General features: G+C 58.7%; 8 protein-coding genes across 8 annotated transcripts; 4 read left to right on the top strand and 4 right to left on the bottom strand.

The window, feature by feature from the left end:
- Positions 1 to 12: 12 nt before the first annotated feature.
- Positions 13 to 2,160, top strand: PSEUBRA_001937 (SAP domain protein; the record flags this gene model as incomplete). The annotated part of the gene is made up of 1 exon (XM_016435176.1): positions 13 to 2,160. The coding sequence occupies one exon, from the start codon at positions 13 to 15 to the stop codon at positions 2,158 to 2,160; it is 2,148 nt and encodes a 715-aa protein (XP_016293502.1).
- A 522-nt stretch (positions 2,161 to 2,682) lies between these two features.
- PSEUBRA_001936 (Alpha/beta hydrolase fold-3) lies at positions 2,683 to 3,723 on the top strand (the record flags this gene model as incomplete). Its single annotated transcript, XM_016435161.1, has 1 exon — positions 2,683 to 3,723. One exon carries the CDS (start codon positions 2,683 to 2,685, stop codon positions 3,721 to 3,723), a length of 1,041 nt encoding a protein of 346 aa, XP_016293501.1.
- Positions 3,724 to 3,800: 77 nt separating this feature from the next.
- On the bottom strand, positions 3,801 to 5,318 carry PSEUBRA_001935 (Lipopolysaccharide-modifying protein; the record flags this gene model as incomplete). The annotated part of the gene is made up of 1 exon (XM_016435157.1): positions 3,801 to 5,318. One exon carries the CDS (start codon positions 5,316 to 5,318, stop codon positions 3,801 to 3,803), a length of 1,518 nt encoding a protein of 505 aa, XP_016293500.1.
- A 524-nt stretch (positions 5,319 to 5,842) lies between these two features.
- PSEUBRA_001934 (Rab-GTPase-TBC domain protein) lies at positions 5,843 to 9,481 on the bottom strand (the record flags this gene model as incomplete). Its single annotated transcript, XM_016435150.1, has 1 exon — positions 5,843 to 9,481. One exon carries the CDS (start codon positions 9,479 to 9,481, stop codon positions 5,843 to 5,845), a length of 3,639 nt encoding a protein of 1,212 aa, XP_016293499.1.
- Positions 9,482 to 12,720: 3,239 nt separating this feature from the next.
- PSEUBRA_001933 (Cyclin, N-terminal) lies at positions 12,721 to 14,091 on the top strand (the record flags this gene model as incomplete). Its single annotated transcript, XM_016435166.1, has 1 exon — positions 12,721 to 14,091. The coding sequence occupies one exon, from the start codon at positions 12,721 to 12,723 to the stop codon at positions 14,089 to 14,091; it is 1,371 nt and encodes a 456-aa protein (XP_016293498.1).
- A 172-nt stretch (positions 14,092 to 14,263) lies between these two features.
- Positions 14,264 to 16,915, bottom strand: PSEUBRA_001932 (Alpha-mannosyltransferase; the record flags this gene model as incomplete). Its single annotated transcript, XM_016435189.1, has 2 exons — positions 14,264 to 14,827; positions 14,990 to 16,915. 2 exons carry the CDS (start codon positions 16,913 to 16,915, stop codon positions 14,264 to 14,266), a joined length of 2,490 nt encoding a protein of 829 aa, XP_016293497.1.
- Positions 16,916 to 18,763: 1,848 nt separating this feature from the next.
- Positions 18,764 to 20,563, top strand: PSEUBRA_001931 (Alpha-mannosyltransferase; the record flags this gene model as incomplete). Its single annotated transcript, XM_016435120.1, has 1 exon — positions 18,764 to 20,563. One exon carries the CDS (start codon positions 18,764 to 18,766, stop codon positions 20,561 to 20,563), a length of 1,800 nt encoding a protein of 599 aa, XP_016293496.1.
- A 1,263-nt stretch (positions 20,564 to 21,826) lies between these two features.
- Positions 21,827 to 22,600, bottom strand: PSEUBRA_001930 (uncharacterized protein; the record flags this gene model as incomplete). The annotated part of the gene is made up of 1 exon (XM_016435100.1): positions 21,827 to 22,600. One exon carries the CDS (start codon positions 22,598 to 22,600, stop codon positions 21,827 to 21,829), a length of 774 nt encoding a protein of 257 aa, XP_016293495.1.
- Positions 22,601 to 22,864: the final 264 nt, after the last annotated feature.

Here is a 22,864-nt window from a genome sequence, read left to right as displayed (position 1 = left end):
TTTTGGTCCGGCATGCCCAAAGCCTACTTCGTCAACAAGCGTGAGGCAGCGCGCGCCTTCAACTCGGACGATGACGACGACGATGACGAGCTGGAGCAGCTCGATCTGGATGCCATCTATCAGAAGGACATGGTGCTCTTCTGCATCGATGCTGGACCCTCCATGCACCGCATTGATCCCATCACCAACACTTCACCCCTCTACTCGGCTCTCAAAGCTGCGGCCTCGCTGATGCAGAAGAAGCTCATCTCGTCACCGCACGACCACGTCGGCGTGTTGATCTTCAACTGCGCAGAGACGCTCTTCCGCTCCGCAAAGCCGGGGGAGTATTACAAGGGCAGCTACGAGCTTCAGTCCGTCCGTCAGGTCAATGTACCGGACACATACAACCTCAAAGCATTGCTGCATGAAGCAGAGAGCGATCCCAAGCATCTGCAGGATGTTTTGCCGCCAGCAGAGAAGCAGATGCGCGTCGACTGGGCGCTCGCCAACGCAGGTGTCGCCATGGTCGCAGCGGCCAATGCAGGAAGCAAGCGAGTATTCTGGATCACGGACAACGACGATCCGCATCCGATGAGCATCGATCCCAAGGCGACCAAGGCGAGAAGGGCATGCCTCGACAAGATGAACGAGTTCCGCAAGATCGGCGTGCGCATCGAGCCATTCTTCATCAACCCAAACAACGCCACAGGCCCATCGCAAGCATCATCGAGTGATCTGACGCGTGGGTTTGAGATCAACAAGTTCTATGCGGACGTGTTTGCTCACTACGACGACGATCGCGAGGACGACGAGGAGAGCTTTCACAGGCCAAGGCTGCCCGCGGGGTTCGGCAGGACAGCAGCAGAGCAGCTGAAGGGTCAAGAGGTCAAGCGCAGTCTTTGGGACTCTGCAGTACGATTCCAAGAGCTCGAGGACGACATTGCCACGCGCGAGACGCCCAAGCGTGTTGTCTTCAATATCCGATTCGAGCTTGCCGCTCTCGACCCGCCGCCTGAGCCTTCGTCCGCAGAAAACGGCGCGGGGGAAGCCGAGCAGAGGCTGCCCCAGGCTCGCACGCGCGGACGCAAGTGGCAGATCGGTGTCAAGGGCTACAGCCTCGTCTCGCGGAGCACCAAGGGCAACACTGTCAAGGTCATCGTCGACGACGAGTGCGGAGAGCTGAAGGAGGTCGTTACGCATCAGCACTACATCGACGCCAACACGGGCAAGCCGCTGTCCAAGGAACAGGTGATCCCAGCTTTCCAATTTGGCAACTCGTCCAGCTTGCGCGGCCAGGTAACCTTCACACCGCAGGAGCTCAAGAGCATCAAGTCGTTCGGCATGCTTCCATGCCTCAAGCTGATCGGTTTCCGCAATCGAGACGAGTTGCTGAAGTTCGAGTGGAACGTCAAGCACGCCTACTTTATCTATCCGTCGGACATCGAATGGAAGGGGAGTAGAAAGACGTTCACCGCGCTGCTCAAGTCGATGCTGAGCAAGAACAAGGTGGGACTGGGGCTATTCATGCCAAGGCAGAACGTGGTGCCTGTCTTTGTGGCGATTGTGCCGCAAGAGGAAGAAGTCAGCGAAGACGGACAGCAGCTCATCGCCCCGGGGATGCACATCATCACTTTGCCTTATGCAGACGATGTGCGCGATGTGCCAACCAACCTGCTCTCCACCGCGGATGCGAAAGACGAGCAGATCGACAAGGCAGTCGCCTTCATCGAGCGCTACCAGAAGAAACAGCCGTTCAACCCGGACCACTACCCAAACCCTGCCCTCAATCACCACTACTCCGTTCTCATGGCGACCGCCTTTCAAGAGCCCGTCCCTGCCGCACCCACCGACCTCACCGTCCCGCAGTACGCCACCATCAAGAAGCGAACTGCGCATCTCATCCAAGAGTGGCACGACGCCATCGACCAAGATCCGCGCCTCTCCATGGTTGCGGCTAGCAGCAAGCAGCCCAAGACCAGCACCAGCGTGCGCAAGACGACCTTCGAGGACGATACTGAGATCATGGACCTGTGGGAGCGCGGAAAGTTGAGTGCGTACACAGTAGCAGAGCTCAAGTCGGTGTGCGACTTCTATCGGCTCGACAACAAGGGCAGAAAGCCGGATCTGCTCGTCAGGATCGATGCGTGGATCCGCAAGCAGAGGAAGGGCGAGGCGTGATCGCTCGAATGCTACGATGTATACCCCTACCACTTGCACATTCACATATTGTGGAGTGTCTCCGGTCGTTCGTGATCAGGGTGCGATGGATGCAGTGCCCTTGTCGGTGCCTGCCGTTGCAGGGTCGCAGACTGTCGAGCGAGGCGGAGGTGTCATGAGCCATGAGCATTTTGTTCGAGCCAAAGATGTTAAGGTCGTGAGAAATCGTCCACGTCCAAGTCCACGCGGCACACGACCGGTCCGAACGCTCGCATGGATCACCCTTCTAGCCGCTGGATACGGCGACCTTCCCCCGCCTTTCGCCGCATGCCTTCGGATGTCATGAGCGCTTCGTAATCGCCCGCGTTTGGAGACCCCGCAAACTGATGACTGCGCTCTGGGTGCTGTCGCTGAGTGTGAGAAGCTTCCGGATAATACGGCAACGCGTGGGCCCGTGATTGTGTGTGTCGGGCCGGCGATATTGCTCTTTCTTCCTCATCACTCGTATTGTTCACCCACCACCATCACGTTCTAGATACAGCCATGTCGGTCGCCTCGAAAGCTGCCAACGCGAATAGCGGCTTCAAGCTGCTCCCCAACCCAACGAACCCTTCGGCGGAAGAAGTGGCGACCGCGCTCAAACTCGTGCGCTCGGGTGGGATCACGCACCCGCAGACCGCAACCCCGGATCGCAGCCTCACCATCCCGTCGATCAGCACGTCGGACCAGCGTGATGTGCGCATCGCCATCTACGATCCGCCTTCGCTGTCCGCTGAGACGAAACGGCCCGTGGTGCTGAGCTGGCACGGCTCCGGCTTTGTAGTGGACCGATTCGGCGCTGACGCCGACGTCAACCGGTGGCTTGTCGACGAGCTTAACGTCACCGTGGTCGACGGGGACTACGCCAAGGCTCCTGAAGGTCCGTTCCCCGAAGGTCTGTTCGATGCAGTCAGCGCACTCAAGTGGACCGTTCGTCAGCCGTGGTTCGACGGCAATCTCGTCCTCAAAGGTCATTCGGCTGGAGCGAACTTCGCTCTCTGCCTCTCCTCCCGCACCACCGCCCGTGCGCTGGGCGTGACAGACGAGGAATACGATACCATCAAGGCGTGCGTCACACTCTACCCTCCCACTGACAGCAGCATTCCACTGGAGCAAAAGAAGACCAACGAGAACGGCGAAGAGCCAGGAATCCCCATGTCGGCACTGAGCGCGCAGGTGATGCACTTCTTCTTCGGCGCCTACCTGGGGTGGGATCCGAAGTATCAGCAGGAGATGGGACTCGATCCGCGCGTCTCCCCCGCCAAGGCAGAGATCGAAAGCTACGAGGTACCTTGCTATATTATTGCGTGTCAGCACGATCCGCTGCTCGAAGAGGCCCAGACGTTCGCCCAGAGGCTCGGCGAGAAGGATAGCAGACACGAGTTCTACCTCGCTCAAGGGGTCGGGCACAACTACGAGACGCGAATCCCAGATGTCAGGGATGCCAAGGTGCTGGATGCTCCCGGAGGAAAGGCAAAGGTGGAGAGCTTCGCTCGGTTGTTGGAGTTCATCCGGAAGAACGTGCCGGCTGTGAACAAGCAATAGACCTTTCAAGCAGAGTCGTAATGTTAACATTATCGTATGCGATTGTATCGTGAAGTGATGATCTATGAGGAGCCATGTTAGATAGTCTTGGGCGGCCAATCCGGACTGCCACTAAGTCGCCACACGCCATACTCGATATCACCCTTGACGCCGACCTTGGCCAAATCCTTCCCCTTCCCACCACCAGGCGCAACCCCACCCCCCGGCCCACCGCTAGGCGTGATTCCCTCCCCCTTCACACCCCACGCCTCGGCCCCGCTCTCCCTCGGCCACGTCTCCTTCCGCAACACCCCCGCATACGCCCGCAGCGCCGCCCGCACATAGCAATTCGTCGCGGCCGGCGTCAGATACCGATTCCGCAACGCCTCCACCGCATTCTCCGCAATCTTTTGAGGAGGATTCATCCCCAATCCATCCCCCCAGTTCTCCCGCCCCAACGTCTGGTCTGCGCTCACGTTGGCGTTCGCCTGCAGTCGCAACGTTGTCTCTCTCAACCCGGCAAACAATTTCCCGGGGAGCTGGACCATGTTTTGCCCTTTGCTGAGAGGATTGGCGTCCAAAGCAGGATGAAAGTGCTGCGTCCACTCCAACTCGTGGGCAACGGTCACACTCCGGCAGGCCCAGAGAAACTTGCCTCGACCCGAATAGCTGTTTCCTTCGGTTTGGACGAGGTATTTGTGGCGGCAGTGCTCGTGCATGGGGATGAGCGGGTGGAAGTCTGCACCGACGTCGTGAAAGCTTGTTTGTTTGACGTCGGCCCAGCTGTCCGCATCAGCGGTGCGCGTCTGGGCGAGCAAATCCATCCGTGGTGTATACCCGTTCGCTAGACCACGCCAGAGAATCCGATCGCCCTTCTGCGCCCACGGTACGAGCACGTCTTGCAGGGAGGCAAGATGTAAAAACTCGTCAAAGCTAGCAATCCCCGCCTCGGGCCAGCCGGCAAATCCAAAGTCTGGCAACAACCATGTTCCCTTCGCCTTTGGTTCGGACACCTTTTTGCTAAGCACCCACACGGCATCGCTGGAGGAGGCATCCTTATCCGCTTCGGAGAGCACCACTTCCACCCCCGTGTCGTCCTCGAGGTTCGAGGTGGGATCGCTGCTCACGGCTGTATGGAGCAAATGGAGCAATGCGGAGATGCGGGATTCGCCTCCCTCGCGCACCTGCTTGAGGAACAGCTGGCCGTCACGGATGACCACACGAGCCATGCCCCAGTTGCCGACGCAGGTGCGTGCTGCCTCGTCCAGGTCGGCGTGCGAGATACCGCCCTTTGCGCGCCAGGCCGCGACGTTGTCCGACAGCTGCGGATAGAGGAGCGGGAACTCGAGCCGACACGTCGCATCGTCCATGGTGCGGTCGTGGCGGCGATCCGGGCTGAGACCCCGCGTTGTTGTCGATGTGTGAAGAGGTGACGCGGGGATGTACTGTCCCGGTAGGAGCGAGAGGAGGAGACAGCCGAGGACGAACAAGGTAGATCCTGTGACGCCGGCGCGGGAAAAGTGGTGCACGATGCCCACATCGCGTCGTCGAGACGGGCGAGAGGAGCCGTGGGTGTCGTCGCCCGACACCGCCGTGTATCGGGATGACGACGACATGGTGTGTGTGCTCTCCTCGAAATGGACGCTGCGTGTCTACGTGTGTATGGGACGAAGCTACTTCATCCGTCTAAAGATGGTGTGCTGAGCGGAAACCGACCGTCTGATCCTTCCGTGGCGTTCTCCGTCTGTGGTGTGGCGATCTATGGTGGTCCGCCAAGTCGACGTCGATTGTCCTGCAAGGTACAATGGCAAGCAGCTGCAAGCAAGGTTGATCTTTGTTTCGTCGAACAAATTCTCGGGGCTGGCCTTGGCGTTCAGGGTCGGACAATTGTATCGGTGGAGGATTTCGCCCCACCCTTGTGACGCGGGTCGCACAAGCCCTGCATGCTGCTTCGTCCTGCTTTCTCATACAGCCCAGTCGTCGAGCCTGTCGGGCCTCGTTGGGCTCGACCACTGGAACACTCGCTCATCAACCCGCACGCAGAACTCTTCATAGAAAGTCACACGCACCCGTAAGGAAAGCAAAAAGAATGTATATTTTAGCCGGCACACTCACCAGCAACAACGAAAAGTCCATCTCCTCAACGCTTCGCCGGCGCACTAGTGCTTCTCGCGCCCTTGCCGGACCTCTTGACGCTCGCGCGACCCCTCGCATCCGCCGGCTGGTTCAAAAAGTTCTTCTCCCGAACCAACTTGCTTGCGGTCCTGCTCAACTTCCTCATCTCTCCATCCTTGAGCTTGACCGTAAACGCGCAGTTGAGCACGTTCTCCACGGTGAGATTGTGGGGAGGTGGATGAAGCAGGAGCTGGAGCATTTCACCTGCGCTAGGGCAAGCCTGCCTATTCATGAGCTGTTCTCTGAGAATACGAACGATCGCCAGTGCGACACGGAGCAGCCACGTCGGACCTTCGTAGAAGAACACGTCCCAGACGCGCACCAGCGTCGTCCACGGCAACACGCGCGTGAAGAGCGGCAGGAACCAGTTGGGCGCAAACATGATCGACTGCAATCCTACCTCTTCGAATCGACCGTGGAGCTCCGGGTCCATGGTCTTGAGCAGGTTGTCAAAGACTACGCTGTCGACGTGCAGCTGCTTCATGCCTGTCGAGTAGTACTCTTCCATCTGCGGGTTGCGCAGCACCGCACAGAGGAGCCAGAAGGCGTCCTCAGCGGGCATCTGGAGCAGCGCGAATCCAGCGAGCAGACCCATGCCCTGCGTGTAGCCAAGCATAGGGTTGAAGTGGACATACGACTTGAGGATGCCCTCGAGATCAGCGCGCCCAGTGGCGTTGTCGCCCATAAACAAGCGGTGGTCCGGCAGCGTTCGGTGGAGATCCTTCTCGATCGTGTCGTACGCCTCCTCCTTCCCCTTCTTGCCCTTAGCCGCTTGCGACGTCTTGCAGAGCTGCTCGAAGAGACCAGGTCGTCGACGCACCGACGCTTCGGCGAGGAAGAGCCACACGTCGCGGCGCATCGAAGCGGGGACACCCGTTCGCACCAGCTTCTTGACCTTTCGGCTCTTCTTGGCAGCCACGACGTCGTTCTCGTTGAGCACCGAAGCCCACTTCTCGCGCAGTTCAGGCTCGTCGGACAGTGGCATACAAGGAGGCACGCCGGGCTCGATGATGAAGCCCATGGCGTCAAAGCCATTTGGAGGCATCCCGGAGGCGCTCGACACCGAGCCGCGCGAGGGAGGGCCACCAAAGAACCCGTTCGAGTGTGGGCCGGCACTGTGAGGCGTCACAGGAGCCGATGAGGGCGTCGATTGCATCGCGAAGCCGAGCGGGCTGCGGACTTGAGGGCTGCGAGGACCCGTGGAGAAGGCGCCGGTGCTGGCAGCGCTGCCACGTCGACTTCCGTCCATGATGGGCGAAGGTGCGCTGAGTTGACTCATAGGGCTCATGCTCCTCGTCATGGGTGCGAGTCCATGAAGACCACTTCCACCGTGAAGACCGGGAGTGGGATTGGACGGGTTCTTGCGCAGAAGCCCAGAGCCTTGGCCCGAATGCGCCCTCTCGCGCTCCGAGAGACGGTCTGAAGAGGCTCGCGTGGGTCCGAGTCCAGGTGACGTCGCTGGGCCGGTGCGCGAGCGTGCCGAGCCAGCCGAAGTGCGGAAGTTGGGCCGTCCAGCCGAGTCGAGTCCAGGAAGCATGGGAGGCGATGGCAACGCTTCGGGCGAAGTGCCGGGCATGCCTTCTACGCGTTGGTTAAACTCAAGGTTCTCAACCTTGTTGGGGGTGCCAATAGACACGGATCGACGACGATCACGCGCCTCGGCAAAGCCGGGGCGATGAAGGCTGGCAGGGTCTTGGCTATTGTAGGTGCCAGCAGAGCCGGGTGGCGACGAGCTAGAGCCTGAGTTTGATGTTGTCGCGGTGGAGGACATGGATGCTCCCGGAGCTCCCGTGAAGATGGGAGGCAGACCATTCGGCTGCATGCGAGCGGGAGGTGTCGTGTTGGGACCCGAAGGTCGACGACGCGGATCAAAGGCTCCAGGCCCACGCATGCTCGGAGGAGGGCCCGCAGCCGGGTGGCCGGCAAGAGCGGCGCCTGCGGCGTCGAGAGGCGAGACCGGAGTGGCTGCCGTCGTGGCAGGCGGCGTCTCGACTTGACGACGCAAGCTCGAAGCCATGTTGGGCGGGACACGCGCACCATGGACGCCGGTCGATCTCGGATCCGGTGCCATGTTGGGACGACGCCCGGATGGCGATCGCAATGCGGCAGGAATCATGGGATCGCCGGGAGCCGAGATGGTGAGCTGACCCGGGCGACGTGGTTGCAGTACCTGCTGCATGGGTGGCTGTTGCTGCTGCCCCTGCTGCTGCTGCTGGCGCGGAGCTGACGCGTTCTCAGACGCAACTGCTGGTGGCTGCTGCGGGCGCAAATGCTGAGGTCGCTGCTGAGGCGATGGCGGGAGCTGCAGCCTGTCATCCGTGGCGCTCGACGAGCGTTGGCTAGGCACGTAAAGCGAATCTTTGGACTTGGAAGCAGCCAGCTTGGCGAGCGATGAGTTGCTACCGTGTTGACGAAAGTCAAAGTTGGGGAACGCGACCGAGTCTCGTCCGTAGACGTCGTAGATGGACAGCGCGTAGTCGCGGCGTCGGTTCTCGATGGCTTGCTCGTCGTCCGAGTCGTCGTTGGTGGAGACGGTGCTGTTGGACGAGGTGAAGGAGGTCCGCGAGAAGTCGGCTGGCGTGCTGGCGCCTGGCAGCGTGGTCGAGCCGGACGTGTTGCCCGAACGAGAGTTGGAACGCGAGCTGGACGTGGTGGTGATGGAAGGGAGCGTCATGTCCGGCTCGAGGGCAACGGGCGATTCGGTAGACGAGATAGGCGAAGGCGGCATTTGCTGAATGGTGGGCAAATTGCTCGAGACAGATGAAGAGCGGGAGGGTGCGACGGGGCGTATGAGCGAACCATTGCGGGTGGTCACTGCGACCGGCTTGGAAGCGGGGCCAGCGGACGAGGCGTTGCTGCTTGCCCGACTGTGTCTTGCCCACGGAAGCATCGAGGTGGAATCGTCGGAATCCTCATCGTCGTCTTGCAGGCTCGGCCTTTGTGGGACGGGTTGCTTGCGGAGATGGTCTTCATCCGAAGGTGGGGGCGTGTTGAGACCGAACCTGCCCTGTTTGAACGCCGCTGTAGTCCCCGCGCCTGCAGGGGTGCGGACGTTGGAAGATGAAGTGAGCGATCCAGCCGAGGGCGGAGTGGGCAAAGAAAGCATTTGGGTGCTTCGATCAACAGGTGAAAGGATGCCCGAGTCCTCCTCGCCATCCGAGTTGACGGCAGTGAAGGGGATGCCTGCGGGCACCTGGGAGAGATGCATCTTGGCAGCCTCGCTCTTGGACATGGGACGCATGCTAGAGTCGCGTATGCTACCTGCTGCGCTGCGTCGCATCAAGACGGGCTTTTTGAGGCGACCGTGGAATTGAACGTGAGCGCCTTTGAACCGACCGACGACGCCTTCGCAGTATCCGAGGAACCAGGCTTCGGATTCGGGCAGCGTCTTGAGGGATGCGCTAGTGCTGCTGGTGGGGCGGGCGTAGGAGTCGTGGGTGCTTGCGTCGTCGTCGAGTCTACGAAGGACGATGATCTTCTCGCCTGCCATGAACATAAGATCCTCTGGTTCTGTGGCAGGATTGTCGATGAGGGCGGTGCACGAGCCGATGCCGCCCTTTTGAAGGGCAAAGCGGGTCCATGCGTTGAGGGTGTGCGCGTCCATGGTGATGAAGGTGGGAGGGGTGCGAGACAGACGGGCGTTTGCGGGTGAAGTGGGCGGATGCGTCACGAAATGAAGCAACGCCAACCGGGCACCGGAGATGGAGCAATTAAGCAAGACCGGGGAGGCGCGCCAGAGATGAAGGCGTGATCTGACCCCGGGAGTGAGCGAACAGCGAGACGAAGAAGGACCAGCTTCCGAAATTGCAATGTCGAGCACGTCAATGCTGCTTCAGGCGTGACTTCGAGACGAATGCGAGTTGAGGTTCCGGGCTGCTTGAGTATGCGATTCCGATTGTGATGCGCCTGGTTGGCGTGAGTAACGAAGTCGAGAAGTGAGGTGCGAATAGTAGCAAGTTGGTGCTGCAGCGGGCTGATAAGACGGTGTATCAGGACGCGAAGACGACGTCGATCAAGTTGACGACGATGAAGAAGGTAGTAGGGCGACCTTGGAAGGCTGAGACTCGGACAGAACGATGTTGGAGAGACCTGAGTAAAGTGGCGCGATGGGGTCGAGGACGTGGCAGTGTGAGCTGAGGGAGCCGAGTGTTGCACAAAGATGAGGTGCAAAGCAAGAAGGGGTAACAGATGGCGTGGTGAAGGTGGAAGGCTTTAAAAGTGAGGCAGAGACTGCAGGAGCGGCCCGCGAGAGGCAGACAAACGGAGCGTGGTGAAGGTTGAGAGGAGAGATGTTGCGATGAGATGCAGCCGAAGGCGATGCCGTAGGATCACGAAAGTGTGGTTGGAAGGAGCCGAAGCAAGGTACGATGATGGACGAGGGAAGGCTCTAGCGGACGTGGCTAGCTGAGCAAGAGAGGATGAGGATGAGGAGCAGCTCGAGCAACAGGCGCGACAATGAGGGTCGTTGAGCGGCAAAGCGGCAGCCACGAAATAGCCCGGCAGGCAGGCACGACAGGCAGCCAGCCAGCTCACCCTCCTGCAGCCGAATCATAAAAAGAAAAGGCAAAAGGAAATTCAAATCAATTCACAGGCAGCACACTGCGAAACCAAAAAAGCACAATCCTCGCCTTAGAGGCACGACAAGCCGTCTAAGTTTGTCGTACACCTCGTCGTGCTCTTCAGCTGTTCATTCAAGACGGGGCGGTGAAGCATTGGCTATGAAGAGAGGCAGCATCGGAAGACTCAAAGAACAGCAGATGGAGACAAAGGTCCCAAGCCGAAACCGCATGGCGAGGCGCGGTGAATGAGAGAGTGTTATTGTGCACATGATTTGCGATATGCAGGGCCATGCTTGCACTCCGACAGACGGGCCCCTTTGAACCAGCAGCAGCAGCAGCTACAAGTCATACGCCAGCCGCATCCCATTGTTACGCAACGCAGGCACATACGCCCTCCCTCTGACGGCTCGCCCTGCCGCGAGGAAGACCAGCATGGTGGGCTGCTCTACATGCTGCGCCGGCTCTTCCGGGAAGCTGAGCTGAGCTGAGTTTGCGTGTTGCATGTTTGTCATCTGGAGCGAGCGTCAAGGCTCGGAGTGTCCGAGCGTTGGTACATGCCATAGCAGGTCAGCGCGTGAGTGGCTGTCGGAAGGTGAACCGACCAGCTAGCCAGCGGTGCATCCATACGGCTCAGTTGCAATCACGCAAGGCTGTGAGTTGAACCGCGCGCGCTCTGTTTCGCGTTTTCTTCTTGTTGACAGCAAAGAAGAACCGTCGCGTGTTTGCAAACAACACAGAATTTCTGACCCTCTGGTCCAGTGCCTGGGCGAAGTGTTGGTTTCACTCTGCCTCGGCGAACTGTCATCCACAGACGCTCGGCGACGATCCTTTCCTCGCCTCGGATGCTCCTCGACACTTTCTCCATTCCTGTCGAATAGTCAATCTCTGACCTGCAGCTCGAACAATGGCGTTCCCCACCAGAACGGAAGTGTCAGGCTCTGGCTCAACAATGGCGACTTGGCACGGAACGGCTCGATACAAGAGGCAATCGTGGAGTAGACTAGAGCGATAAAGTCCGGCGCTAGCACTTCAGCCGGACTCCTCTCCCGCGTTGGTCCACACCGAGGCATGCCGAGCCAAGGTGCAGTCCATCACCCAACTACAGTACACCCTTTTGGATCTGCGAGAAAGGCACACATGATCGCCTTGGCTTGATTGCATTTTCAACCGCCGCCGCCGCGCCCGTCGTCCCCTTTGGTCTGAGTTGCCGCTGGTGCTCATGCTTATGCTATTGCAATTGTCCCTTCGACTGACGTCGGACGAGTCTCGCCGAAGAGCACGAAAGGCTTGGCACATCCCCCTGAACTTGACCGGCAGTGGGCTCGATGGCAACAATACAGTAGCCTTCTGCGGCGACTTCGACCGCGTCGACCACGGCAACTTGTCAGCTCAATGGCAAGCAACAGAAGATGAATCGAACGCAACGCAACCTTTTTGCAGATCTGCAACTCGGCACCTCTCATCCTCGCATCGCGTGCTTTGTCTCAGCGTGGCGATTCGGCGCTTGCCAACGCGTGCAAGCGACATCCTCGCTTGACCGCACCGACGGTCGGTTCGCTGGCAGCCCGCTGGCTCCCCACCTGCATGCCAAGAGCTGCTCAACCCGACGACGCTTTTTTTCTGTTGACTTCTTCTTTTGATTGGCATTGGATTGATCTTCGCCTGACCCGCCCTTGTCTCCGCTCCGCTTCGGGAGGGGCCTGCTGACGCCGTGTGTCACCGCTGGCTCCGGTGATGAAAGGCATGCAACGTCGATCCTTCGCAGCAGGCCGAGGGCCGTCTTTCTCCTTTGCCGTGATTATCGCGCCACGCCGACTCGAATCGCGATTTGGACGCCTCCCGATCGTACCCTGGGCGGATTCGTCCGAAATCGTCGGGCTTGGACCGTCTACAGTCGACTGAGTCCGTGTGCAGCGCAGAACGTGCTGATGTGATTCGCGATACGACGAGAGGGCGGAACAGCCGCCAAGCAAGGGCGTTGGGTGTGGTGAGCTTCATCCGAGGGCCAGAGAGGCAGCTCAATCCGCCGGCTTGGATTCATTCGCGCTTCGTTATGAGCTGAGAAAAAAGAAGGCACGAAAATGGCGCACAAAATCCAGCCAACCCGATACCTCTCACATCGGTCAAGGGTCCATCTTCAGATCTACCAGTCACGTGCAACCGCCGCCTGAGCCTCCACACGATCTTCTCAAGGGTGCTCAGTTCAACCCCTTCCTGCCTCTCCTTACCACCTCCATCCTGCCCTGACCGAACGCTGCTCTCTCAGCAGAGGCCGCCGAACACAATGGCAGACATCGCCTCCGAGTTGGCGGAAGGAGTCGCCGGTCCATCGTACAGCACTGCATCCATGCGGCCCATCACCCTCCCCTCAACACCTCATACCCCACCCCCATTCGGACCCACCTCTCTCTATGCGCAGACCTCTCAAGCGCGCAACTGGCGCTTCTCCCTCCCTACCCTATCTTCCATTCGCTCCAATGCTAATTCCACCGCTCGGGAGCGTCTGACCGCCCTCTGGGCGGCCGAGTCCTCTTCCACCCCCGCACCGCCTTTTTTGACTGTGGAAGAGGAGCAGTCCCTCATCGCATACTACCTGGTCAAGATCTCGGCCATCACCCATGCCCTACGTCTACCCGAACTCGTCGAAGCCACCGCCACCACCTACGTCAAGCGCTTCTACCTTCGCAACACCGTCATGGATTTCCATCCCAAGTCTCTCGTCATAACGTGCATCTTCTTGGCGAGTAAGACGGAGAACTACCCACTGAATCTGGGGGAGTTTGCGAGAAAGCTCGCCGGCAAGCAGGCAAGCGATAAAGCTGTGGTCGAGGAGAATCGACGGACGGTATTGGGATTGGAGTTCTTGGTGAGTCAGAGTTTGGGTTTTGAATATGGCGTGAGGGGGGCTCATCGGTCGCTGTATGGGTTGTTGTTGGATGTTCAGGATGTGGGGGTGGGGAGGGAGGAGGTGAGGGAGCTGGCGGAGGGAGCGAGGGGAAAGTTGGGGACGGCGAGATTGACCGACGCCGAATTTGTGTATACGCCCAGTCAGATCGCGCTTGCGTGCGTGCGGGCCACGGGCGAGCGCGGAAGGGAAGTGGTAGGGTTGTGGCTCGATCAGAAGACGCAGCTTGCCCGAAAAGCCGCCCTGGAGGGAAAGAAGAAGCGACAAGCGGTGAGGGAGGCGGAGGTGGTACGAGCAACTAAGGTCAAACAGGCACTCGCGCGGAGGTCGAAAGCCAAACTGGGAGCCAAAACGCAGGTGGAAGAGACGCCGACACCGATCGACCCGGCAACGGTTGAGTTCGACGACGCACTGCTCGAGGCGCAGCCGCTGGGAATGACGCGGGAAGAACTGGAGCGCGTGCTCGACGAGATCGAGGCCATGATCACCGAGCGCGAGACGGGCGGTTACACGGGCCAGGGCAAGGGCGCCGAGGATCTAGAGCGGATCAAGGCCATCGATGCGAGACAAAAGGCGTGTATGAACCCCGAGAATACGCCTGGGTCGAGGTTGTACAGGAAGAGACAGGCCGAGGGCGAGGATGGCGAGGAGGGGAATGGGAAGAGGGCCAGAAAGGATGGGGTCGATTCCGACGACGACGACGTCCCGCAGGCGGACGGGTTCAGTGTCAAGCCCGAGCCGAAAGTTTAGCATGCAATGGACATCCATAAGCCTCACAGTTCACATCGCAGGGTGTTCCGAGTGATCAACGAGCATGGATTGTGATAGACGGAATGAACGAATGTATGCGAGGAAACAGGACAAATGCAAATGTGACAGAGGAAAAAAGCTTTTCGAACGAGTGCCATGGAGCGGGCCGCACTCAGTCGTGCTGCGCGGCCTTGCCCTTCTTCTTCTTCTTCTGCGGCTTGGGGATCACCGACCTGAAGGCGGCTTCAGCCTTCTCGGCGACCTTTCCGAGCTCCTCGATCCTAGCCGTGAGGCCAAACTGGTCCAGGTTGCCCTTGGTGTAGTTGCGGATGCACCACTGTTCCGATTCGAACAGGAACTCCCACGCACCGTCTACAGTGAAGGCGTTGGGCGAGATGTAGACAGGCTCGTTTCCTGCCTTGGTCTTGTCGGCCAGGATACCGCCATTGAACCACGCTGGACGGCCGAGCAGCAACGGGTCTTTGACGAGATTGTCGCCGCCATTTTCGTCGACGTCGGCGCCGAGGAAGTGCAATGGATGCTCGGAGCAGAACTCCTCGTCCTCGAGATCGTGGATCGAGGCGGCCGCGGTGGCTGCCAGCTGCTCCTCTTTAGCTTGGAGGTCTTTCTCGGCTCCGCCCTGTTCGCCGAGGACGTTGCCGGCGCCTTCTTGGAACGGATCGTCTTTGGCATCACCAGCTGGGACCGCATTGCCATCGTCGTCAAAGAGGACAATCTTGTCGTCGGCCTTCTCTTCGGCCTTTCGCTCCTTTCGACCTTTCTTGACGGGCTCCACCTTGTCGCCGTCCTTGGCGTCCTTGTCGTCGACCTTCTCGCCAGCCTTCTGAGCGTCCTTGTCGCCAATCTTTTCCACGTCCTTCAAAGCGTCCTGCTTGACATCCTTCTTGCCATCCTTAGCGACGTCCTTGCCGGCCTCTTTGGCAACGTCCTCCTCGGTCTCCACGTTGGCCACGTCCTCCTGGTCCTCCGGGTAGACCTCGACCTTGGCGGCTTTGTCCTTGGCGGCCTCGACGCCCTTGATCATCTCCTGCTTGGCCTTGGCCGCCGCCACCTTCTCGACCTTTTCTTGGCGGCTGACCTTCTTGACCGTTCCGATAGCCTGTGCATACCGCGGCACAAAGTAGTAGGGGAAATTTGAAAATTCGAATGCGAGCCAGAAGGTCTCTTTGTCACCCCAGAAGACCCTGTAGGTGGTCTTTTTCCTGATCTCGCCCATGTTTTGCCAGCAGGTGAAGAGCAGAGCCGCAAAGACGTCGGTCTTTCTCTTGTCGAGCACGACAATGCCAGATTCCTGCTCGAAGATGCCCTTTTTCTTCCAGAACTCGCTCGAGGCGAGTCGAGGCGAGGGCCCTCGTTGCGAAAGCTGGTTGGTCATGAACTCGTTGACCACGTAATCGGCGCCTTTGCGCTGATGGTCGCGATCGTGGAAGAAGAGCGTGCCCGAGTCGATGTAGCCCGGTTCTTCAAAGAAGCGGTCAGGGTCTTCGAGCAAGATCGCGTCGGCATCGGCCAAGATGACCTCGGTGAAGTTGGTGGCAAGCATCGCGAAGGGCTTGATGGCGAATCCTTGACGGTTGAGCTGGGTGAGGTCGGGATCGAAGAGGCCAAGCGACTCGAGGTCGATGCAGCGTACGTTGCGATGAGCCTTGGTGAGATAGTCGCGATACTTGGAAGGCAGATCAGAATCGCCGTAGTAGTAGAGCTCGATAGGAATATCATTGCGATGCTTGTCACGAATGATCGAGATGAACTGCGAGGCAAAGACGGCGCCCTTCCAGCCAAGGGACATGACGATACCGCGCGAACCACGGACGATACCGTATTCGCTGTCGCGGCGGAATGCACGCGGGAGGAGCCTTTCGGTGGGAAGGGGGGAGTCGTACTCTTCTAAGTCGTCATTGGGAGAAGGAGCGGAATCGTACTGGAGCACCTTTGCCTGGACCGAGGCTTGCCACCAGCTTCGGAGCTGGTTGATGCCAGGGACAAACGGCCAGAGGGCGCGTTCCATGCGCTCAAAGTTGGGCAAGGTGGGATGGCGCAAGAGGTGCGAGTACATTTCGGTGCGCAAGCCCATCTCTGCGAAGCCGGTTTTGTCTCTGGCTCGGACAGGGTGGTGGATGACGTGTTCGATCCAGTGGTTGAGGAAGACGGCCTCGGCAGCTCGCTGTTTGGGGATGATGCGTCCGTTGACGCCGCGCTCGACGGGAGCCGAGGGCCCAAAGAACAAGCCGGCAATGACGAGGAGGCCAAGTACCATGGCAATGATGGATCGGTTGGAAGCGCAGGCACGCACCTTGTCCGGGATCTCCCTGCGACCTTTGCGGGTATAGAGCAGATATCGGAGCGAGGGCCAGCGCGAGCCTGTGGACCAAGCCGCCTTTTCGTCGTGATGGCCATGGCCGTTGGAGTGGAGCGAGATGCCGTTGGTTGCAGCGTCATTCGAGAGCATCCTGCCATGCGTGTAGAGCGAAGGACGGTGCTTTACGTCCCTGGCCTGAGAAGATTTGGAGCGAGACCAGCCGCCGTGCGACATGGGGGCGGGGTCGATGGATTGTTCGCGTGAGTGAAAGATGCCATTGGAAGCGAGGTTGAAGCTCGGAGTGGTAGGAGTGGTGGCATTACGATGCTGGATGAAAGCAGCATTTGACGGCGGTTCTGGTCTGGCATACGAGGCGGTATCGAGTGGAAGGTTGAGATGACGAGCATCGGGACGCCTAGAAGTGGAGGGTCTAGCTTCGTAGCTGAATTCCTCGTCTGCCGAGCTGGCGTAGCTGGGTGGAGAGGAAGCTTGACTTGAGGTCATTATGTTGTTCTTGCGGTCGGTCCAGCGACCAGCGCCAGTGAAGAGATGGTGGAAGGAGGAGGCTTAGCAGTTCTTGAGATCGGCGCGAGGCTGAATTTGGGTTGCAGTGGGCGAGGCAGCAGCGGTATTCGTGTATCGAGGTGTGTGAGAGAGAGGAGGGCTTTGCTAGGCGATATGAAACGCCGATGTGGAATGGCTTGTGATGGCGAAGAGGCTAGAAAGTGATGGCGTAACCAGCGGAAGGATGGCGAGGGCTGAATCGTGACTTGGCAAGCAAGCCATCCTCTCCAGTTGAGGAGGGCAGATAGGCGAGGCGAAGCGGCGGCGGTTGCAGGGCGCGGCGCGCCGTCTAGAATCGCAATTTCAAGCCGCGCACGAGCGGGACTGGTTCTGCAGAAAGAAGAAAATCACGTCGAAATTTCCCAACTGCAGAGCGCGATGTCGAATCTCAGATGGCCAGCGCAACGTTGATTGAGTGGCATTGGCTCGACTGAACCCTTGTTTCGCTTTGCTCGGCAGGGCGACTGAGAGCCAAGAGAAGCCATTTCGGTGTAATGATTCATTTGCATCGAAATTTCTTCCTGTGGTCTGCCTTGTTTGACATTTGACTTCATTTCAGTGCATTCAGACAGCAGCAGAAACAAGACGCTACGCCAGCCCGCCTTTCGACAAGTCGAGGCTTCAGGGTCTCGCCCCGGATGAAAAGATCGTCCGTCCCATCAGGTCGCCAAGCTGAAAAGGTACTGCGACACTGATGATGTCTACTAGCCGGTCATCATTGTTGAGGTTCGCTCAACGGGATCAAAGGATGCAAAGTGAAAGCTTCTCCGGGCCCTTTTTGTCTGAGCCTGTCTCAGAGCGCGAATTTCCTAGAATGCCATTTTGGCAGGACGAGACTGATCAACTGCCCTAGCACGTGAGTTTGCTGCATTGAATTTTGGCCTTCCCGTCCCGAGCAGAGATATGCAGCAAGCCATCTTGAGCCAACATCGGCGCTGCTTCTTGCCTTGCCTCGCCGGCTTGATTCGATCGCAACACCATCATCTTGATTCCAAGGCAGCATTTTGTCCATGCGGGTTCGGGTCCAAGGGTTCGTCAAGGTGTCGAATTGCAGTCACCCAACTCAGACTCACCAAGGTGGACTAGCTCCCATCCGACCACTTGGCAAACGCTTTGCGAGCTCGTCCGATCGTGCGGCCCTACGCTACCCCACATCTTATCCTTCCCGCATCGTCATGTCCAAGACAGTATTGCTGTGGATCGCTCATCGCGAGTGCTGTAGTCGGAGCATCCTTGCCTTCTTGATCATCATCGTCATGATTGCTGTTTAGCTGTGGCGTAGAACGCTTTCAAGAGTGTCGGACCCTGAATGAGGTCCCGGTCGCCAATCTCGCTGTTCCTTTTGGCTGTAGGACAATCAGCCCGGCGCCATCTCGGCACCGTTGTGAATGGCCAAGCTGATTGCGCCAGGATGCCTGCAAAATACGCCGTTGGAGTGCCCTTTTGCTGCTTGCCTGCCAGTCAACCTTGGATTTCCTTCTGAAATTACTACACGCTTTCCATTTTCGATAGCGTTGGACAGCCCGCGTCTCGCACCTTGAAGCAGCTCCTCCATCTCCATCTGTGATCATCACCTTGGTCGGCACCCGTCGTCGCCCTCGTCTCAACCCACATCCCAAGTCACATACATACACGAACCGGAACCGCATTTACTTCTCGACACTCACGCCTCCCTTCCTCGATATAGAATTCTCTTCCTCACGCTACGCTCGATTCAACTTTCAGGACAAAAACCCAACTGTACCTTTGCTTCCAACACCACAAGCAACTCACACACACCTGACAAACATGGCGGGACCAACCTTGTCCAACTTGATAGGCGGGCAGAATGGCAAGCTCTCCAATGTCAGGATACGCATCACAGCTACCAGGATCAAGATCTTGTGTCTGCTCGTCGTCGCCGCCTGGCTCATGCGACTCGCGGTCAAAGTGCGGCCATCGCTCTCGCCTCTCTACGCAAGACACGTTCGCACACTCGACATGGCCGCCAACGACATTTGGACCGAATATATCATCACCCACCCCGTCGAGGTCGATGAGCGATACGGCTTCAAAGAGATGGGCTTCCGCGCTCATTCCTATGCAGAGCTCGCAAGAACACACAACATCGGAAGGCTCGAAAGGATGGAGGAGAACTTGTGGCACTTTGCTCCCGGTGCAGCTCAGATCCGCCAGCAAGCCATGCGCGTCGCTCCCATCTCCTACTCCGAGGCGGCCAAGCAGCGAGCGTCCCAGTCGGTCGAAGGTATCGTCCGAAATCAGCTCGAGCAGCACGGCAGGATCTTTGCCAACATGACCGGTGATCTGCTCCGACAAGCACACAGGGAGGACGCTGCGAGAGGCGGAAAGCGAAGAGGCATCGTCATGTCCGTCTCTCGTCACACCTCGCTCGCTGCTTTGCAAACCATCACGGTGCTCAGGGAGTTGCATGGCTGCTTCCTTCCCGTCGAGATCTACTACCACAGGGAGGACGAGCTGCCGGATCCGCTTGTCGACTTGCTCAAGTCGCTCGGTCGTGTCTCTGTCTACGATCTCGACACGCTCTCGCTCTTCAGCAGCGAGTTGGAAGACGACGCTGGCCGTCACCCTGGCTTCAAAGAGACATGGACGCGTCAGGCGCTCGGCGTCCTCGCGTCGTCGTTCCAGGAGATGCTGGTCATCGAACCCTCGGTCGTCTTCCTCCAGAACCCAGCAGAGCTTTTCTCGCATCACTCGTTCCAGAACACGGGCACGCTCTTCTTCCGCTCCAAAGCGAAACCCGCCGACCGAGGCTCTCAGTACCTTATCGCCTTCCTCAAACGCCAGTTTGACGCCGGCGAGCCATCAGCACAGCTGGCGGACAGCGCTTTCTGGTCGCACACGATCGGCTCGAGGCAGGACATGGACGTGGTTGTACTCGACAAGTCGCAACCAGGCGTGCTCGCCGCGCTCTTCATGAATGCCTGGATCCGACGCAAGCGCGTCAGGGACATGTTCTGGGGCGCCTACCCTCTGACGATGAACGAAGGTCTCTGGCTTGCCTTTGACCTCTCGGACATCGCCTATGCCTTTGAAAACACGCTTCCCGGAGCGATCGGACGCTTCGAAGGCGACTGGGATGACCACTCGCCCTTGCTCTGCTCGCCACGCACCATACAGTTCCTCTCGCCGCAGGCAGCGCACGAAAAGCTCGCCAATCGATGGACGCTCTTTGACACCAAGCACAAGAAGTCGACCAAGAAGGGCAAAGCGGCCAACAAGCTCAAGCAGAACGCAGCGGGAGAAAAGCCTTTCTGGTTCCACGGCGGCTTCCTCGTCCCCGGCTCGAGCGACGAGACCTACTTCACGCCCAACGTCTTCGCCCGTGACGTTCCGCCGTACACCACCATCGAAGAGGACTACACAGATTCGAAAGAATGTCTGTACGGCGCAACGATCAACAAGCTCAAGGGCACCAGCATCCCTACGACGCTCGAAAAGGCGATCGATATTGCACACGAGACGTTGAAAAGGTATCAGCCTGTGCTGCGCTACCACGTGGGTGTGCCCAAGATCCGCGACGACGCCGAGACGGACGATACCAAGTCCGAGATGGAGGATACCAGCTGATTACGTGGCTTGCTCGAATCGGCGATGCGGACTCTCATCGGATCGGTCTTGTCTGGAAGGTCGGTTTCCATCGCTCCCTTGTGTTATCGGTGTAAATGAACCCTTCGCACGTTGTCACCTGTCTCTCTTACTAGCATTGAATCCCATACGCACGTTTCGCATCCTTTCGACTTCATGCTCACGATCCGCCTTGACCGGTGGTAGTGCTTTGCTTGGCATGCAGAGGTGAGATCTGGCCTTTCTTCGCAGATCGGAACGGCGGTTGCTCGATTACCGTTTGACGAACGAGTGTGCACCCTTGAAAAAAATCGAACGCCTGTGTGGTCATGTCGGAGTGTGCGATCCGCAGAAGCGCTGGGATCGGGTGAATCGGGGGTCATATTCTGAGACCGGATGAAGGGTGAAGCCGAAAGCGCGACATGCTGTCGTAAGGCGAAACCGGTGGATTTCGAAGTTAAGCGTGATTTGGTTCCCATGCAAGCCATCCTGGTGCACGAGTGCCGAGGCGACTCAAAAAAACCTCACGACGGCTCTTTTGCCTTTGCTATTTCAAACCCCGAAAAGGGCCTCTTTGAAATTCGCTCGGGCTTGCCATGCGGTCGCTCGCCGATCGACAGCAGATTTTCGTGCACAATTCGGCTGCAGTATTTGACGTCTCTGTAGCGATGTGCCCCCGAGGTCTGCCGGAGCGTGAGGCAGGCTCGGCTGGTTATCCACCCTTTGGCGAGGCTTGCTGATAGCCATCTCGCAGCAGAACACACCCACTCCATCCCACGGAGGCACTGTGTGAAAAGCGATCTCCCTGACAACGCCAGAAGTGAGCGTGCGAGCCGTGTTCCTGGCGGACCGTCGAGGCTCGCTTGACACTCGTCACCTTCCCGTGGCCGCTCAGCCGCCCTCGAGACAGGTCGGATCGATAAGCTTGCCGCTCTCTCAAGTGCTTGCGCTCGATCCTCAGCACACAGGCGGATCAGCGGCTCACACAGCGCTTAGACGGATAAGCAAGGGTTCGAATTCGAAAGATAAAGGTGAGAAAGCTACGAAGACGAAAAAAAGGTTGCGGTATCAAATCGAGAGGCGGGGGGAGGGAAACCCAGCCAGAGAAGCAAAGAGCCACGGCGTGGGAGGGGGAAGTCAAAACCAAAAAGTTCGTGGGTAAGGAAGAGGGGTGACACCAAAGTGATCGAAGAATCATTCGTAACGACGACGAAGCATTAGACGAACGAAGCTAAGGTGTATGTGGGTCTAGTCTTTGCGAGTGGATTACTGGCAGACCTGGTTGACACAGCGGTTGCTGAAGCAAGTAGCGTTGACGGAGCAAGGCTGACCAGCGTTGCGCTTAGCACGGCAAGCACCCTTGAAGCACGAGCCGGAGCGGCAGTTGGAGTTGGCCGAGCAACGCTGACCAAGACGAGCGAGACCGGACGACGAGCACCTGTTGGAGTTGCAGACGCCGCTGGTGCAGCCCTGGTTCTTGTAGCAGTACTGGCCGTTGGCAGCGAGGGTAGCGCAGCGCGATCGGTTGCAGAACGAACCCTCCTGGCACTGGAGCGACTGGGTGCAGCGCTCACCGTTGACCACGTTGCGACGGGGCTGGCAAACCTTCTTGTAGCAGTTGGACGAAGCACAGCCCGAGTCCTTGTAGCAGTTGGATCCGTTGGGCTTGATGTACTGGCACGAACCACGGTAGCAGTAAGCACCACCGGTGCACTGGTAGTCACGCGTGCAGAAGTCGTTGATGTTGCCGTTGCCGGGAGCGGGCAAGCACCTGTTCTCGGAACGAGAGCAGTGACCAGAGACACAGTCGCTAGGGTTCTGGCAACCGGCACCGATGGTGGCGGTGGGAGCAGGGCCGGTCGAGGTCGAGCTGGGCACGGCAGTGCCACCCTCCTGTCGGCGGTCAAGGTCGTACAGAGAGGGGGTGATGTTCTCGAAGACCTCACGGTCAACGAGACCAGCCGAGACGGGCTGGGCAACCTGAAGCGCCACGATGGCAGCAACGGCGAAGAGAAGGCAGGCACGGATGGAGGCTCGCATTGTGATGTTGTTGGATAAGAGTAGAGGTAGCTACTTTGACTAGACCCGAAGGATGGTAATGAAAGGGGGGAGAGTAGGGGAGGTGGAAGAGTGGTCAGAGAGTGGAGTGAAGGAGACTTGATGAGACGAGGACAAGAAGGAATGAGCAGCTGATAGCCCGGGGTCTTTATATTCTCGTTCGAGGGGGTCGGGGGGAGGAACGTATACGGGAGGAGGGGAGAACGGACGAAGGGGAGGGAGCTGCTCCGAAGTGCCTGTGTCGGA

This window comes from Kalmanozyma brasiliensis (assembly GCF_000497045.1).
Source record: "Kalmanozyma brasiliensis GHG001 unplaced genomic scaffold PSEUBRA_SCAF16, whole genome shotgun sequence".
NCBI classification, from domain to species: domain Eukaryota; kingdom Fungi; phylum Basidiomycota; class Ustilaginomycetes; order Ustilaginales; genus Kalmanozyma; species Kalmanozyma brasiliensis.
The sequence above is the reverse complement of the archived record's forward strand: the minus strand, read 5'-3'. Positions and strand labels throughout refer to the sequence as shown.